The sequence below is a fragment of the Gavialis gangeticus genome, unplaced genomic scaffold (genome assembly GCF_001723915.1).
Source record: "Gavialis gangeticus isolate Ggan-Ray unplaced genomic scaffold, GavGan_comp1, whole genome shotgun sequence".
Taxonomy (NCBI): domain Eukaryota; kingdom Metazoa; phylum Chordata; order Crocodylia; family Gavialidae; genus Gavialis; species Gavialis gangeticus.
The window spans coordinates 11,176,805-11,193,963 of NW_017728997.1; the positions used below are offsets into that span (position 1 = coordinate 11,176,805).

General features: G+C 43.5%; 1 protein-coding gene across 13 annotated transcripts in view; it reads left to right on the forward strand.

Moving 5' to 3' along the window:
* Nucleotides 1-17,159, forward strand: part of FOXP1 (forkhead box P1) — a 540,709-nt gene that overhangs the window by 488,685 nt on the left and 34,865 nt on the right. For all 13 annotated transcript variants that reach the window (XM_019504753.1, XM_019504749.1, XM_019504755.1 and 10 more), the window contains 2 exons: nucleotides 8,005-8,088; nucleotides 16,784-16,985. In XM_019504753.1, coding sequence (XP_019360298.1) covers nucleotides 8,005-8,088; nucleotides 16,784-16,985 — 286 coding nt within the window. The remainder of the gene's footprint in view (nucleotides 1-8,004; nucleotides 8,089-16,783; nucleotides 16,986-17,159) is intronic.

The window sequence follows — 17,159 nt, forward strand, 5'->3', positions numbered from 1 at the left end:
TATTGAAAAACCTATTTTGTATGCAAGACAGCAATTTAGAGATATATGGAAAGCCCAGGGCTAAGTACAGAAGATAATTACATTTGGAATTTTACTGAGTTAAGTCATTTATAGCTTCAAATAGTTATAGACAAAAATCAGCAAAAACACACTTAAACTTTTTGTTGTTACTTTTTCAAGATAACCATTTTTTTAAAATCCTTTTTATCTTCTTGCCTTACAAATTAGCCTTTTTTTCTTTCATAGATATGTCCAAAATTTTATTTTCGGTAACACTGCAGTCATGACACTCTTTCACTATTAGCCAAAGCAGTACAGAATATTTTAATATAAGTTTTATAAAAAATCAAACTAGTCGTAAAATATCAGTGTCTTGCAGAAATTGTTAGGAGGAATGGTCTGTTATTTGAACAAGTTTCTTGGGAATTTAAAAAAAAAACAAAAAAGCAAAACAACCCTGCTGGTGGACTGAAATATAAGATAATCTTTCACCAAGATGCAATAACAATTGAGGTGGAGGTAAACCGAGGATTGGGTTGCAGTGAGGTTGAAAAACATAATGGGCTCATTCCTGTGCTCCTGTAGCCAGTGGGAATTGCATGCATGGGGATGGCAGAATGAAGCTCTGTGAGAGGAGCTGAGCACAGCAGAGATGTGTTTTCATTGCCAGTGCATTGTGATTCCTTGAAAATATTATGAAGGATGGTGTGGTGTTTCATAGTACTAACTGAAACTCAGGGCTAATGATGAGAGAAGTGGTAAGAGAAGGATATAGTCCATGCCATGAGATGCATCCGTATTAACATGATAGTACACTCATTAGCCATATTTTTTACTGTCCCAAATTATGATATATTGGTATCTCATTGGTTGTGAATTTGCACTTTCTTACTGGAAGACTAAAACAGAGGCAAGGAAAATCAATGGTCTTTGGATGAGGCAGTGGCAATAACCTGCTCCCTATCCACTTAATTGCATTATCGTCAGAGCTCAGGTCAGAGCTTGGCATTTTGCAAAGCTGCATGAAGAGAGAGCTATACAGAGCAGGTATGCGTAGTGGTTAGAGATTTTAAAAAGGAGGGGTGGCACAAGAGTGTGACGGGCTCTGTAGCCAGAGGATTTCCCTACTCAGTAGGAGTCTTCTGGGTTTGCCCAAGAGTGCCATTTGCACTAAAAAGTTTCATGGGGTAGACACCTGGCCCACCAAGAAATTGGGCACTTGGACTAAAAGCAGCTACCCAGTTTACACAGCTCAGTCTTTATACTAGTAGATTTGCGTTCTGTGATCTAGGTAAGAAAGGCCTCTCTTTACCCAGTGGTACTCAAAGAGCTAGCGAGCCTCTTTGTTATCCAGTGGGATGGTCGAGCACTACATACTGATCATGGTGCGGCACCCTGGCAAAGGCCGAATTCTGCACATGACTTGCAGCAGTGTATCGTATTGTCTGTGACGGAGTCCAACTGCAAATTTGTCCTGCTTTAATGGAAAGTTATTCATGCATAGCCAAGGCAGTGGGCCACCTTTGATTTCTCGTGCTGTCAAATGCCATTTGATGGAAAGTCGTCTCTTGGCTCCCTCTTGGACAGGTGCTGGATCGATGTGATGTGTTTCTTCCCCCCTCCACACACCAGATGTGCCTTCCAGGAGGGAGGAGAGGTGTTGCATGGTATAGAGACATCCTTTTGTGATTTCTGTGGAGAGCAGGAGCCAGAGATGTTCCAACCAACTGGCCGTTTGCTCAGCTCTTTTGACACTGGCGATCACAAGAGGGAAGAGAAATAGATGCAGCCTGTGACAGCCAAAGCGGAGCCCAGAGCCACTTCTGCAAACTCCTTAGCATCCTAAAGTACTGCGGTTTCATGTCATGCAGTCCCTTTTCAATGAAGTTTCTTGAGAACGCAAGAAACGTCATCTCACACATTTCTGGCTGACTCTGCTCAATTCCTTGACATAGCGCTGTTGCTTTAAATTATTTGTCTTGGAAGTAATTGTACAGCTGAGGGCTGTGCATTGATTCGGTTTGAAACACAAAGTGCCCCATGTAGCTCCATTGGGTTTTCTTTAGTTTTTGTTCATCTTGCACAGAACTCTGTCAAAGTGCGAATGCTGATGAATAAAAGTTTCGTTTTATTTCATATTCAGGGTAAGCGATGTCAGGCATCCCGTCATAAATACCAGCGGGCAGGAAGGCTGTGAATCTCTGGCCTATCAGTACTTCTGTTATAAACACATTTGAAATACCACAAGTAGAGTAATTGCCGCCTGGTATTTCTCCTTACTGAAGTCATGGTGACATGATGGGAGTCTTGATGCAGTGAACATGAGCCACCAGTGCAATGGTGTAGCTGGCAAAGCAAACAAAACACTGGGATACATCTACTGATGCATCTCAGACAAAGCTAAAGACGTCATGCTCCTGCTATACTTGGCCTTGGCAAGGCTGCAGCTGGAGTACTGCATTCAGTTCTGGGCACCGCACTTCAGGAAGGATGTGGGGAAGCTTGAGAGAGTCCAAAGGAGGGCTGCGCATATGGTTAGAGGTATGGAGAGCAGATCATATGATGAGAGATAGGAGCAGGTCATATCATGAGAGGCAGGGGTCTGCTTAGCCTGGAGATGAGAAGACTCAGAGGGGACTTGGTGGCAGCCTATCAATATATAAAGGGTGCATATTAGGGACTGGGAAAACATCTGTTCACCAGGGCTCCCCAGGGAGACTGCTTTAGATTAGACATAAGGAAAAACTTCTTTACAACTCAAGTGTCCAAGGTCTGGAATAGACTCCCCCCAGAAATAGTACAGTCACCTATTCTGGAGATCTTCAAAAAAACACCTGGATGCTCACCTTGCTGGGGTCATCTGACCCCAGCAGTCTTTCCTGCCAAGCGAGATCCTGATGATCTGGAGAGGACAGCTATGAATCATTTGGTGGAACTGAGGAAGGGGTTTGCAGAGAGAGATGTGGGTGGCTGGGGGCATAGGAAGGAGAGTGAGGGGGTATAGGCAAGTAAGATGCATGCTGCTCTGTGTAGCTGGGCTGCAGCTGGAGGACTGGATTTGTTTGAGGGGCCTACATTTTATTGGAAGAGAGTTTGGAAGGAAACAACCGGCATGTCACTAGCATTTGAAAAATAGCTTGAAACGGGGAAACTTGAAGATACTTGGGCGTTTCCAGTGAAGAGAAAAGGCAGCTTTGGCCGGTCATCAAATATGTAAGAGATGTTCCAAAGAAGATCAGAAACAGTAATTGCTGGTAGTGATTGAGGATGTAGCAAAAACCTCCCCCACATCCTGATCTTCTCTTGTACTAAGTGCCCTGACCTGATGACTGGCCTCCCTTCCCCTCACCGTCCGTGTGTCCAAAAGGCTGCTGCTGGAGTTTCATGTCGAATCCCCCTTTATGCTTCCAGCTCAAACTCAGGCTCCTTGTCCTTATTTCCAAGACTCCTCATCCTCTTTCCCCTCTCCCTACCACACAAATCCCCCCTTGCTTTCCTGTTCCTATCATCTCTTTTTTCTTGGCACTTTCTTGTCTCCTGCCACCCGTGCCTGGAAGGGCGTCCCTGCCCTTACCTGCTTTCCTGTGCCTTCCTTCTCCTCCCGTGTCCCGCGTTTCACGTACATTTGTTTTAGATTTGAACCTGCTCCCCAGGCTGGGGGGGGAGGTCTCGTTATCTACTTTCTAAAGTGCCAAATTAACATCAAGCACTACATACGTGTTTACAGTAATAATTGGCAAGAGACTCTTTAGTTAAGCAGCACTTAAAGACAACGGTGAGAGGCATCTTATGAAAGCCTAAGATAAATACCAGATGAAACTTCAGAGGAGCAACTGGAAAATGGAACCAGCTGTCAAAGGAACGCCGGGGAACCACTGTTTTGGCACGTGCTCAGGGCTAGCTTGCACTTTTACTGACCCACGTTGGTGCAGAACTAATAGGATCCATCTTGAAGAGCCACTAGATGAGCCACTGAGAAGAATCCCTATGTGATTTTATAGCCAGACAGAGAGGATCGTATGGGCAGCTGAAGCAAAAAGAGTGGGGCGGAGTGCAGGGTTGCGGAGAGAACAGAAGAGCAGCATCCGCATCCTTTGATACAGGCAGGGCTAAGTGCAAGAGGATGGGTCAGGGATGCTTGAAAACCAAAAGGCCAGATAAATCCTAGTGAGCAACCACATCTGTAAAGGCTCCTTACATCTGACCCAGAGTGGGTGCAGTACCCCGAAGAGCTTACAGACACCTGCACCGTGAGCAGCGCCTGAGACCTGGATGCTTCCTTACAGGGGAAGGCGGTCACTACACAGAGGTATTGGGGTCTTTCAGAGGGAGTCCAAGAAGGGGATCCTGGACCCACAGTCGTGAGAGCAATATAGCACTCCAAAGCCCTTTACCGCAGGGTGCAGGAGAGGTATAGATGCGCCCTCAGTCTGCGTGTTGGGGGTCGATATTTTCCCCCAGCACTACACTGATCAACCTAATGCTGGTCCAGTCTAGTCTAGTGCTCCAGTCTAACTCTGCAATGGGAGCTTGCCCCCTGTATAAATGCCAGTGCACCTCTAGGCAGGTCCTACTGAGAAGCAGATGCGCAGCATGGCACATCGGATGATCTAGGCAGCATTTTATAGAGCCAATAATACATTTGCCTCCTGTCACAGGAGATCAGCCGGGTCACAGAAAGCACATGCAAGTAGCTTTGAAAAGTCAGAACGGGCCTGTTTTTGAGTAACATGCATCCGTTTAATTTGTGTGCATACCAATCCTTTCGCAAAGGGTGCTGTTAGCAATCGTGGGCATTTTCCTGCAAAACTACTAATAGGCCCCCATTTCTAGTCCTCTCGAGCCCTAGTCACTGCCACAGTGGTGAGAGCTTGCTCACGTCACTGGCTTAGCAAGACCTCATGACTTCTTTTGAATGATGTAACCGGATGGTGGGGTGGTAATAATGGAGGTACGGGTTTATATCAGGCTTGCTTCCTGACCTAAGGGGAACCGGCGTAAAGAAATTCTTAGGATTTTTCACTTCCATTCCATTCGCTGCTTTGAAACAGAGAGACGTCCATTTTTCATCCTTTAAACTCCTGCCTAAGTGTGTGAGTGTTTGAATTCCTAGACTATGACAAAATATTAATGTGCGTCTGCCTGAAATGTCCAGAGAATCTTTAAATAGGCTTCCTCCACCCAATACCGCATTAAAAAAAAATGCTCAGATGATGACTGAAAACAATAAAAACAAGGATGCTGCCAGCGCAGGGTGAAATAATGTACCGTGCCCTGCGGACGCCCGGGCGCAGGAGGATAAGAGCGAGGGTGTGTCCCCTTGTGCCTCCGTGCCTTTTCCTTGCCTTTGCTGCTGAGTCACAAGCCGAAGGTTTTCAGGAGGGGGCACTTATTTGATTCGTGCTGCAGTGGGTTGTCACCCAATTGAGGTTTCACGTGCCAACTCCAGTGAAGGCAGCTCAGATGCTGAGCCAGTCAGCAAATAAAGCTACTAAGAATAGAAAACTAGGGAGCAGCCCCCTCTCCAAAAAATAAAAGCATTCGTTGGTCTTGCATCAGTCAATGTCTATGAGGTTTTTAGAACCCCACTTTCCCCAAAGAGACCGCAGGAAGCCCCCATGGGGAGAAAGCGACTCGGGCAGTGCACGCAGCGCCTGGGCCAGGGTTACGTGGCCTTACAGGGACGTGGAGTTTCCTTGCCAGGGTCTGGCTTCTGTGACTCTCCCAGCAGCCATTTGATAAGTCCTGGCTCACTATAGATCAGCACCCGGTACTGACTCAGCACCCATCCTGAGAACCATCCAGCCCCCCACCCTGTGAAAATCCCCGGGATTTGGGGTTTGCACTTCCAGAACATGAGACAGTTGCACCAATTTTTCCTTTCTCCAATTCCTGTCTTGGAAACCTTGTGTGCCAACTTTCAACCCATCTTGACATTTTTTTGGCACGCACAGAGCCCCTCCGCTTGGGTAGATTGACACAGCCTTAACTACAAGATTACAAATCCGAGTTTATGACTGAGCCTTCTTTTACATACGCTTTCCCCAGTTTTACTGCTCGAGACAGATGACTGATAAGGTGGGCAGGTTGTTTAAACTCACACTGGAATGCAAGTGGATTTCTCCTCTTGGCACCAGGAATGTGGATTTTCTGCAGCAAAATGCAAAAGCCGAGAAAGCTGTCAGTTTTAAAGGCCTGAATAGAACAGGCTTCTTTCTGCTGGGCAAGTTTGTTAATCGCACCCAAATTTGCTAGTAGTTTTTGGGGTTTTTTTGTTGTTTTTTTTTTTAATAGAGCTATCTACTTATGGGCAGTTGTGGGGGGACACGTACCATATGGGCTGCAGACTTCCAGGCCATATGCAGCACAGGAGAGGCCCTTCTGGGTTCTCTCCTTCCTACCATGTGCACAGCCTGACGCTCTCCCTTTGCGGCAAGGGCAGCACAGATGCTCTCCCCAAACCCTCCCATTGCACCCAGCAGAGAGGGGCAAGAAGCAGAAGCTGGAGGAGATGGGGAGCCTGGGAAGCAGGCAGAGCGGTGGCTAGTTGGGAGCCCACAAGCTGCATGGCAGTCCCTCATGGGACCTCCATGCTGTTTTAAAACACAGCCAGGAACGGTCCCCATTGCACATACAAAAGTTTTCAGCATCTCCAGAGGCAGCAAGCTTAGGGCTCCCGTAGGTATGCACGCAACACGTCGGAAATCTGGCACGTCCGAGCAGACTCGGCGAACGGAGTCTGCTGGAGCGCGGGAATCGACCCGCTCTGGCAGCCTTCTGCATCACGTAAATCAGCGTCCCCGCGCTGGAAAGATGGCAATGGGGCGCTTTGAACTAAAACGCGTTTGAGGAGCTTTCCTTCAGAGCACCCCACCGCCACTTTTGCAGCGCGGGGATGCTGACACGCAAGGCGCGGGCGCTTTTAATTAGCACGGCTCACTACTTAAAGCGCCCGGAGCCGCGTCCCAGGACACATGTAAAAATGCCCTGTAGAGCCTGATCGCTACGTTTCAAGTGCATTTCCAAGGCCGGCCAGCGTAAAAACGAGGAGCCAGGAGTGACACAGATGTGGATTTCAGGAGGAATTTTAAGGGACTTGAGAAAAGTGAAGCGTGTCGTCATGAAGGAGAGTGCACCCGTTTGCGCACCAAGTGCCATTCTCCGGGGGCTCACGCAGCAGGAGGAGCACAGGAGTAGCATTATGTGTTTTGAGCCACTTTCGGTCTGAGTGGCAATCAGCCGACACACGGGGACAGAGCCCTAATAAAATAGTTCCTAATACGGTCACACTTTCCTCTCCTGTTGGTTAAAGATGCATGCTGGGAGGATACAATTTAAATTGCTGCCCCTCTTTCAGACAAATATTGCCCTGGCTTCTGCTTCTGCCCCGGCTTCCTCGGCGGGTGGAGAGAGGTGCTGATTTTAGAAAAGGCTTGTTTCTCTCCCAGACAGAGCTGGTGCTTTCCAGAGCTGAAAGCTGCCTGTTCTGCCTCTCTGAGGATGCTTCCTGCGGTCTCTTTGCTTGTCTTACACACCACCGAAGTCGTATGCGATGTCAAAAACAGAGTCTGTTTTCTGAATTTCTTTTTCAATACTGAGCAGAAAGCAAGAAGGAAAAAAAAAAAGGCCTTGCAACTGAGCCGCGTAACTGGCTTTCTGCTTTGCCTCCTGAGCAAATAGAGGGGATTGGTTAATAACCATGATTCGCTATTGTCTTTTAGCTGTCGGGTGCTACATTGAACCTCGTGGTGCCAGCAGGTCTAGTACTCCTCACTCAAGGGCGAATGCATTTTTCCTTTGGGAAACACTGACACCCAGCACCAGGAGTTAGTTTTACTTTGTGAACGACCGTATAACATTTCCAAACAACTAAGCAAAGAAGGCTGCTTTGTCTTCTGCTGTGGTGCCAACTGTTTAATTAGGAATAAGCAGAGTTCTGGGTTTTATTCATAAAGTAACGGGGCTTTTTTTTTTCTTTCTTTTCTCCCTCCCCCCCCCCTTTAGCTTGCAAAAGACAAAGAGCGCCTGCAAGCGATGATGACACACCTACATGTGAAGTCAACTGAACCAAAAGCCACCCCTCAGCCCGTAAGTACTGATCTGTGCAGAGAGAGAACAAAGCCTCACAACAACCTCTTTTCCTGTTTCCCACCTCAGAGCATAATACTAAGTGTGGCCTACTTTAACAGACTGTCAAAGTGAAGAGATGAAAATTGCTTCTCTGGTTGGCTTAGAATAGTCCCTGCCACGTAAACCAATTTTCGCCAACTCTGGTTTTTTTTTCCTTCCCCTTCTTCAAGGAGTTGTTAAAAATGAGTAATTTTAAAGCTGACATACCGGACCTTTTCCTGCCTTTGCATACACACGTGTAGGTCCCTTCAAGTGAGGGAAATCTGCATGTGATCGGGAGAGGCGTTAGAGCCAGTGTATTTTAGTGTCCAAGATAAGAATTGCATATATTTCACTTTTTGCTGGGCTGCTGTCATAGGCTCGGATGGAATAGACTCCACCGGTATGTACATTTTGATGATGATAAAAAATCAATATCCCCCAGTGTCAGTTTTTAAAGTACATGCAGTGCACGGGGACTGGGAACGAAAGCCCCCTTCCCTTGGCTCACTCTCCGTAAAAGCCCAGAAGTGGGGATCCGCCTTGCAAACCACACAGAATAAAACATTGAGATCTGTAAGTTCAGATGGTCTCATCGTCCAAACCAAGACTACTACCTGGCAAAGGCAAATCTATAACCTCATTCCCCAATCCAAACTGCATCTTGGCTGTTGTTGTCTAATAGCGTCCTAATACTAAAATTTTTCCTTGTAGCTTCACATGATTATTCAAAATGGAGAGAGTGCTTTGCTTCTTGATTTTAAGATTTGTAAGATTTAAAGGTACACTGCCTTTATTTGATTTTGCTCTGAGTCATTGTGTGAAAATTAATTGAGCGTTGACAATCTATAGTTAGTACTAGCAATTTTAATCAATATGCAATGATGCAGCATAATGACAAAGTATTGGTTTATCTGTTTTGACTGATTTTTTTTCTATAAATAACGCAAACACACACCCATATATATGTGATTTATGGTGATAGAAATAAAAAAGAGTCAGACTATTAACCCAGCAAATATGGTAGCCTGCCAAGATGCAGTTGGTAGACAAAATTAATGTCTGAAACAGAACACATTACAGAGATAGAGAACATAAAATCATTAAACACTTTGCGCATCCATTTTTACTAGAAAAGGATTTCTTCCTTTCTCTGTTGTTGGAAATAAATGGCGGCAGAAGTGGATAGGGAGGACGCTAGAAAGAAAACGGCTGGCTGTTTAACAACATAGGATCAGGTGTCAAACTTGATGGGAAATTTCAGCCGTGAGTTTGGAGAAAGTTGCACTAGAAATCCCTCCAGTTAAACTGCCGAGATTCCTAAAATTGGTTGATCCGGTGGATGCAACCTGTTACAAACGGAAACGACTTACAGTACCTAGAGATAACCTTTGTCCAATTCTCCAGTTCACATTAGCGTTGAAAGCAAGCACCGCTCAGCACCTCGTGGGCTCAGCTATACAGACCCAGCCGAACGGAGAAGAGATTTGCTTTCTCTTGCTCCTGTTGGATTAAAAATTAAAACAGTGGAATAACGGGGGAGTCTCAAAGCTGTGCCTGGAGGCCTTTCATAGCAGCAGGTCTCCTCAAGGACAGGGATTAAAAATAAAGGGCGGTAACAGCAGGCAGACAAGTACGGCTCGGTTCATGAGCTCCCGATCGATGCTTGGTATTGATGGGCAAGAGGTTTTCATTGGCGTTGTAGGCTACAAAGATACCAGTTGGTGTCGCTATGAAGATTATTATTAAACAGCTAATAAACAGGGGAAAGCAACAGCAAAAAAAAGAACATGGGGGAAAAGGGCTGTCTTGATTAGTATTAAAAATGTTTTATATTCTGGAAAATTATAGCTTTGATGGGGACCTCCTACTAAATTTATTTTTAACTGCTCTATTGAAAATTCTGTACCACTAGTCAACATTATCTCTCAGTTGCTCAGCACAGTGTTTCTTTATTAAAAGAAATAGGCATGAATATTTTTGACTGAAAAATTAATAGCTTTTGAATTCATACACAGCAGGTTTTCTTTTGCAAAGAAGTCCAATATCGCTGCACAGCACTTCTATAACCATTTATTTAGAGTCCAAGTCAAACCTTTGACAGCTAGAGCAGTGTTACAAGCCAACATAAAGAACTCCAAGATGTAAACCAACAATAGGCAGTCTGTGTGAGGTTTGCCATTGTCAAATACATAGATTGTTTGGATTAGTTTATGTAAATGTACTGTTGTATTACCCTTTGAAAAAAAAAAAAAGATCACATTTGTGTATGAAAAGTGGTTTCGTTCACAGGCAGCATTATAAATTCCTTATCCTTTAACTTACATGTTAGAAGTAAAAATTGGTGCCTGACAGACCTATATTGTGTGACACTCTGTTGTTGGATTGAAACTGCCTTCTTTTCATTTATTGAAATATAGAAAATTTTATTATAGATACCATCTGATAAATCAGAAATTATTAAAATATGTATAGGTGAAGCATTTGAAAATTAATTATAAAATGGCGAAGTATAGTGTTTTGCAGAAATTGTGCTTGCCTTGTGAAAAAAGACCCCAGTCCTTTCAACTCAGTGGGGTAGGACTTTGGTAAAAAGATCTGATGACCATTACTGCAGTGCAAAGTATTCTTTACATCTAGTAATTAATTTTTCCCCCCAACCTAACTTATACAAGGTGTATGCTAGAATGAATATATTTTGGTATAGCTGTGATTTTCAAAGGAAAGTGTCACTACCGATTCAAATGTAGCAATAAACTGGGATTTTTAAACACCGCTTTTTAATGATGGAATAGAGAATTTATGGAGAATATTTTTTTCTCCATTTTAAAGGATCTTAGTGTTTGTTTTTAAATGGTTCATAATTACATTGTAGAACTGGCAAGTGAACTGTATTACTGTATCTCTCTTTTAACTGAATGCATTTTTGGCTGTCGCTTATATTTTCCACTGGTCAACAGCATGAGCTTACCCTGGTTAAGCTACATCACACCAGTGTGTGTCGTATTTTTAGACCATTCAGCTCATAGCCCAGTGCTTGGCACTGAGCATTGATTCAGGCATCAGCCCAACCCTGATGTACAGGAACTTGTCAGGTCTAGTCATGTTAAGCAACACAGATCGGTCTGTAGATTGCTTCAGCTCCTTGAAATAATTTATGTTTTGGAAGGTGCAGTGGGATGACCACGCGTGTAACCATTGCCGTGCACCAAGACCACCGTTCAGCAAAGGCTATGAAGTCCTGTTGAAGTCCACGAAGCTGCAGCATGTTCTTCAGCCCTTTGCTGAATCGTGGCCCAAGTCGCTGGCAGATAATTGTACATGCAGGGCTGTTGTGTGGAGAAGTCTCCATCGGTGCTGCTCGGCAGGCATGCTGTTCTGGGCCCTACTGCTGCGAGGACTATTGTGCAGAGAGTGAGGAAGTAGCATGGTGGGGTGCGAGTGTGTGGGGGGAGAAACTGGGGAGAGAGTGAACCGCTATAGTAGTAATAATAAATACGCTCAAATGCCTGACGTGATTTTTGTAACTGAGATGCCCAACTGTGGAGCATTTTAGAAGGAAAATGAAGCATCTCGCAGCTTATTTCGTGAAAAATATGGAATTACTCCCATTATTACAAGGTGTGAAGATTCTCTGAAATTAAAATACTTCAAAACAAATCCATTCATCCTTGGGGAATGAGCCAGGATGTAGTGGTGCAGGAGGGAATTTTTTTCAATGCAAAGCAAAACAACACAGTCTCTCAAGAATTATTTTTTCTGTTCTTGCTATTAAGGTCCCTTCTTCCCAACCTCGCCCCCCACCCCCACCCCACCCCATTCACACACAGCATTTTCATTCAGGTCTGAGGTCAGCATCGTAGAATGAATCAGGAGCTTGATCTGCTTGGAGGTATTATCTAAATATCAAAGAACTGGGAAGGAAAAAAAATGCCCCTTTTTTTCTTTCCTCCACTCTGCCCAACAAGTAATCCTGAGTACTTGGTAGAAATCCACTTCTGTGCAAATGACATGAAACTTTTAAAGAAAGTTTTGGCATTTTAAAGGCAATGCACTATTAGATATCCCTTTTTTAAACATATTTTCTTTTACCCTAACCGTAGCAATTAGGATTGTTTTGAAATACTGTTTTTAGCAACTGCAAAAACAAAGTATTCAAAAAGAATCGTCTTTTAACCGTTGAGGTAATGACTGAGCATTTTAGCTGCTGTAGCTATACTTTATCGTTTGCAAAAGTAATGATATGCAGCAATAAAAAGAGATTCTCGAGCACAACACACAAAAGCTGTTTTTATATACTGTTTTTCATTAAGTCCCACTCCTCAACTTGGGTTTCCTTAGTATCCCTGCCAATAACAACACCTGCTAAGTGATTGCTGCCTGCCAGATTCTACATCTTATGCAGCCATGTGTCCAGCCTGCAATAGGGAAGGAAGACGCAGAATCTCGCAACTCTCCAGGCCCAGCGGCCTTACTGCTCTCTGCCTTCGGTGTCTAAAGAAACAGTCTGCACACCAGGCTGATTCAGGTCCAGAAACTGTGCAGTTTTATCATCAAGTCCAACCTTGATCAGAGTGGCAGCACCAGCAGCCCAGAACCACTGACCTAAAGCAGTAGATGCAGCCCCCCTTGTGACACTGCCTATTTTTTTTTCCTCGTGAAAATGATTCAGCTCTGCTTTTGTATCTGTGGCAATTATAGTCACGTAACAGGTTTACATGAAAAGAAGTCAAATTGCCTCCTAACAGGAGAGTCTTGTCATAGAAATGCCTGTTTATGGAGCAAAGGAGTGTTACCTTTCTGGCTTTTATTTTTATATTCATAAAAATAATAATGACTCAGTCATTGCCTGTAAAATAAGGAAAAGGCTAGGTCTTGAAAGTAAAAAATGATGGTGATGATGGTGATGATTCATAGATGTTAGGGAGGCAGGAAAGACTGCTGGGGTAATAATCCTAAATGGGATATTGAACACTGAAACGATGGTTGGTAGGGATAGTGCAGACACCCTTCTTAAAAATCCTCCAGCAGATTGAATTTACTGGTTGAATTTACAGAATAAAAGCATACTTTTGTGTGTGTTGGCGGGGGGGGGGCAGATGCCCCCTTTTTCCTGATTAGTTTAACTCCTTGAGCTTAAGACTCTTCTCTTGTGAATTTGTACAGCACCTAGCACATTATGACCCCCGGTGTAATACAGAGAATAACACAATAACAGTCATTAGACAGCCAGCTTGGAGACTCATATTCATTACCCCCCAGCAAGGATGATACCTCATCAAAAACACCAGTATGTGGGAAACTTGTCATGCACAAGTACCAGCACGAATAGCTTTTCTAATCATAGTAACTTGTTTTTAAATAGAAAGTGCAAACAGTGAGAAATTCAGGAGAGTTTCCATCAGGAAAAGAAACCCTCCCAGTACAGTCCCTTCCTGATCTTTGCCCCCGCATAATCATCTTTTAGCAGCCAGAAGCACAGAGAGAGCCTCGCCGCTCTTTCATTCCTAATTGATGATGATATTAAGATTTAATAGTTTACAATTAAAATTAATATTTTAAGATTACAACAAAACCAACAGCATTCATAATTTGTTATTCTGCTCTACTTCACAATTAATTTTTTAAGTCTACATTTTATAGATAGCAGCACGTTGAGTCTCAGCAGCGCAGCCCGAGCCTTATTCTTGCCCCCCCCCGCCTCATGGTATATTTTGGGCACTGTGTACCCAACTAGCGAGGATCGGACCCCTTGGAAAATCAGAGATACTATCATCAAACAAAACTTAAAGCAGCAAAACTTCGCTGGCAATTGACAAGGTCGGCATTTCATTAACTTGTTGGTTCAGTCGTACAAATGATTGTCGGAGGTGAAACACACTATACTCACAGTGTTCCAGCTTTTTGTTCTTTCCCTCCTCGCAGACTGCAGTCATGTTTAATTTGGAAACTGGGCTCCTTTGGCAAATTAGCAATTAGAACAATTTTGTGGGAATATGTATATGTGTCATTAGTTTTCCTGCAAATTAATAGCAAGAGCAGAGGTCAGGCAGAAATTTTCCACTTGACTGCAGCTCCTCTGTTGAGATTTGGCACTTTGTTTTGGAACGGCCACAGCTGCTCAAAGCCACAGTCTTCCTTTAGGAACCGTCTTTTAATTAGTTTACCTCATAGCCATTATTACAAATATTACTGCCTCCCCTCCTTGAAATAAAATTACTGTTTCTACAAAATATTCCAGTGACATCTTGCACCACCGCACATTGATGGTGGGGTCATTCGAATGCAGCGTTTAATCATTAGATCACCTCCATAAGCATCTCCTAATTAGAGTCCTTACAATACAATTTTATCTGGTAATTAGCTGAGATTGGCTGCTTCCTCTGTAGCTTATTAGTGGCAGCCCAGCAGTGGGTGTGAATCACAGTGTCATTTGTCAAGCCTGTTAAAGCCCCCCTCTTTGCTCTTCCTCCCTTTCTGTGTTTATTTCTAGTTGCTACCTATGCTGAAAAGCCTAAAGAAATTTAACTCCATTCAAATCCTTTAAGCAGAGAACATTGACCTTTGCCGATTCTTTTTTGCAGTTTTCTAGTAGAAGCAGATTAAATGTTAAGTTTTTAAACAGTCAGAAAAGAAGAAGAAAAATCTTAACTCCTTTGAAGTGGAGTAGTTTGAGCCGTAATGATGAAACGCTATCAGTGATCTTTCCAACGGGAGCAAATATCTACTGAGCTTGTGCTGGAGGTGGGCACTTAAAATTGATGCAGATTTGCTTGCAGTTATTGGACTGGTAAAATGTCCATTTAGAAGCAGAGATAAAATACAGTAGATTTAATTTCATGGTGAGACCTGTCAGTCGTACCGTTATTATCATTATTGCTCTTTTTGTCATACGTAATAGATGGATAGATGGATAACAGAAGGACATAAGTGTGTGTATTCCTAATCAGCGCTCTTAAATGGAACCGGTCAACAAATGGGCTCCGTTCTGCTGGCCATTACATTTCTATTGTGTAAGCAATATTTTAAAAAAACCTGAAGCACATCAACAAGGAGGTGAACACATTGGCACATATACCTCAGGCTGCATTTGTTGGTTCGCTTCATTGCAGGGTTTTTTCAGGAAACTCCGGCCTGTATCTTATCGCCTTTCATGGTCTCCTTCACCCCGCTGGGCTTGTGCAATTCTGTATTGCCTTGAAGTGTTAAATGTTTTCCATTGTAAGGAGAGACCTTCTAGCTTGTGAGCACCTGCACAAAGAGGGCGGTATTCGCAGGTCTGTTTTTCATAAAGTAATTTCTTCAGAGCAGTACTTGAGCTGGCAGTGGACACTGTTCCATCTCCCCAACACTTCACTGCTTTATACTCTTGAGCTCTTCCTATTTCGCATTCAAAAGGGAAAAACGGGAACAATTTATCTGCCATGCAGTTGTGCACTGTTTATGGGTGATTGGCTTACTGCATTGATACTCATGCTGGAATGTTAAAAGCATTTTTTCCTACTTGGTTTTGGATAAATTCCATTTTTTTAATGATATTAATGTGAAGGATCTTACCTGTTTTCGTTCAAACCCAAACGTTAATAGGGAGCATTGTGGACAAGCATCGGATGGGTTGGGGAATGTCTGGCTGGTGCACCTCACCCCCATTTGGGAAAGGCTGGACATCAGGCAAAGAAAAATAGTAATCGTGAAGAAAAGTGGGGGAATCCTGGCCTGATTAAATTCTTCTATCGACAACAATATTGTTCACAATAAAGGCTCAAGGAGAGAAATGAGAAAATAATCAAAGAGGCTTCCCCCCCCATTTCTGATGGAGTTGTTTGGTATTGTATTGATTGTTTAAAACATTTCTCCAGGAGCAGCCCATCTTGCTTCCAAAGGGGTCCTTGGGCAACTGGGAAAGGGTCAAATGATATAGATGGGCACTGATAAAATGCATAGAAGTACATACTAAAAACAGTTGCATATGGTTTTCAGTCATCTTATGACTAGCTGTCAGGTTGTTGCAGGCTTTTAGGTTTCTGCAGGTAGCACTAGTGCAGCCCACACCAAGGAGAGAGGAAAAACCTGTGTCATTTTTGCTGGGCTTAATGGTCGCGGTATTTCATGTAGTGCAATTCATTAAATTATTCTGGAGTTAACCTATTCCAGGCTCTGCTTTTAAAATGGAGGAACAGGAAATTCTCAAATGCTGTAGTGCTATTCCATTTCTTTGTACTGTACTTCTAACAAAATGTGGTCTTTATTTTAAGCCTTCAACTAAGTGTCCAAGAAGATTGATTAGAAGCCATGCACAATGATAACGTGAAAATAAGAGATGCGTGGGTTTTAGATTGTGAACAATGGAACGAAAATAAATTATTAAAATGATAAAAATCCACTCTCTGAAGTCCTGACTGCCGGTATTTATGGTTGCTGCAATTACGTTTTAAAAAAAAAAAAAATCTAGACAATTACATTTTCATCCTAGTGGATCGTAATGGAGATGTTACAGCAGCATTTAAAGCGAAAGCAAGTGTTCAAGCCACAGAAGCCGAAACAAGTATACAAGCTCTGCTCTCTGTGTTAAACCAAATGATATAGTTGAAATCGTGCAACCTGTTTTCAGATTGCTTAATTTGCAAGAATTGTGATTTCTAAGGAAATTTCCCTCGTTTTCCTCTTGCAATAGCTGAATCTGGTGTCAAGCGTCACGCTTTCAAAGACTGCATCTGAGGCTTCTCCGCAGAGCTTACCTCATACTCCGACCACCCCAACTACCCCCATCACTCCTGTCACCCAGGGACCTTCTGTCATCACTCCCACCAGCATGCACAACGTTGGACCTATCAGGAGGCGGTACTCTGATAAATACAATGTGCCCATTTCTTCAGGTAAATGGCTGGTAAGGGCAAGGGCCCTCTGAAAAATTAATTCTTTATTACTATTTTCCCCCCTTTTCACATGATCAGCCTGTAATTTCACATTACCAGCAACATTTATGTGCCTGTTTCACACAATACAAGTCTCCCAGTACTAGGGCAGGTTAGTCCATTGTTAGCAAACTG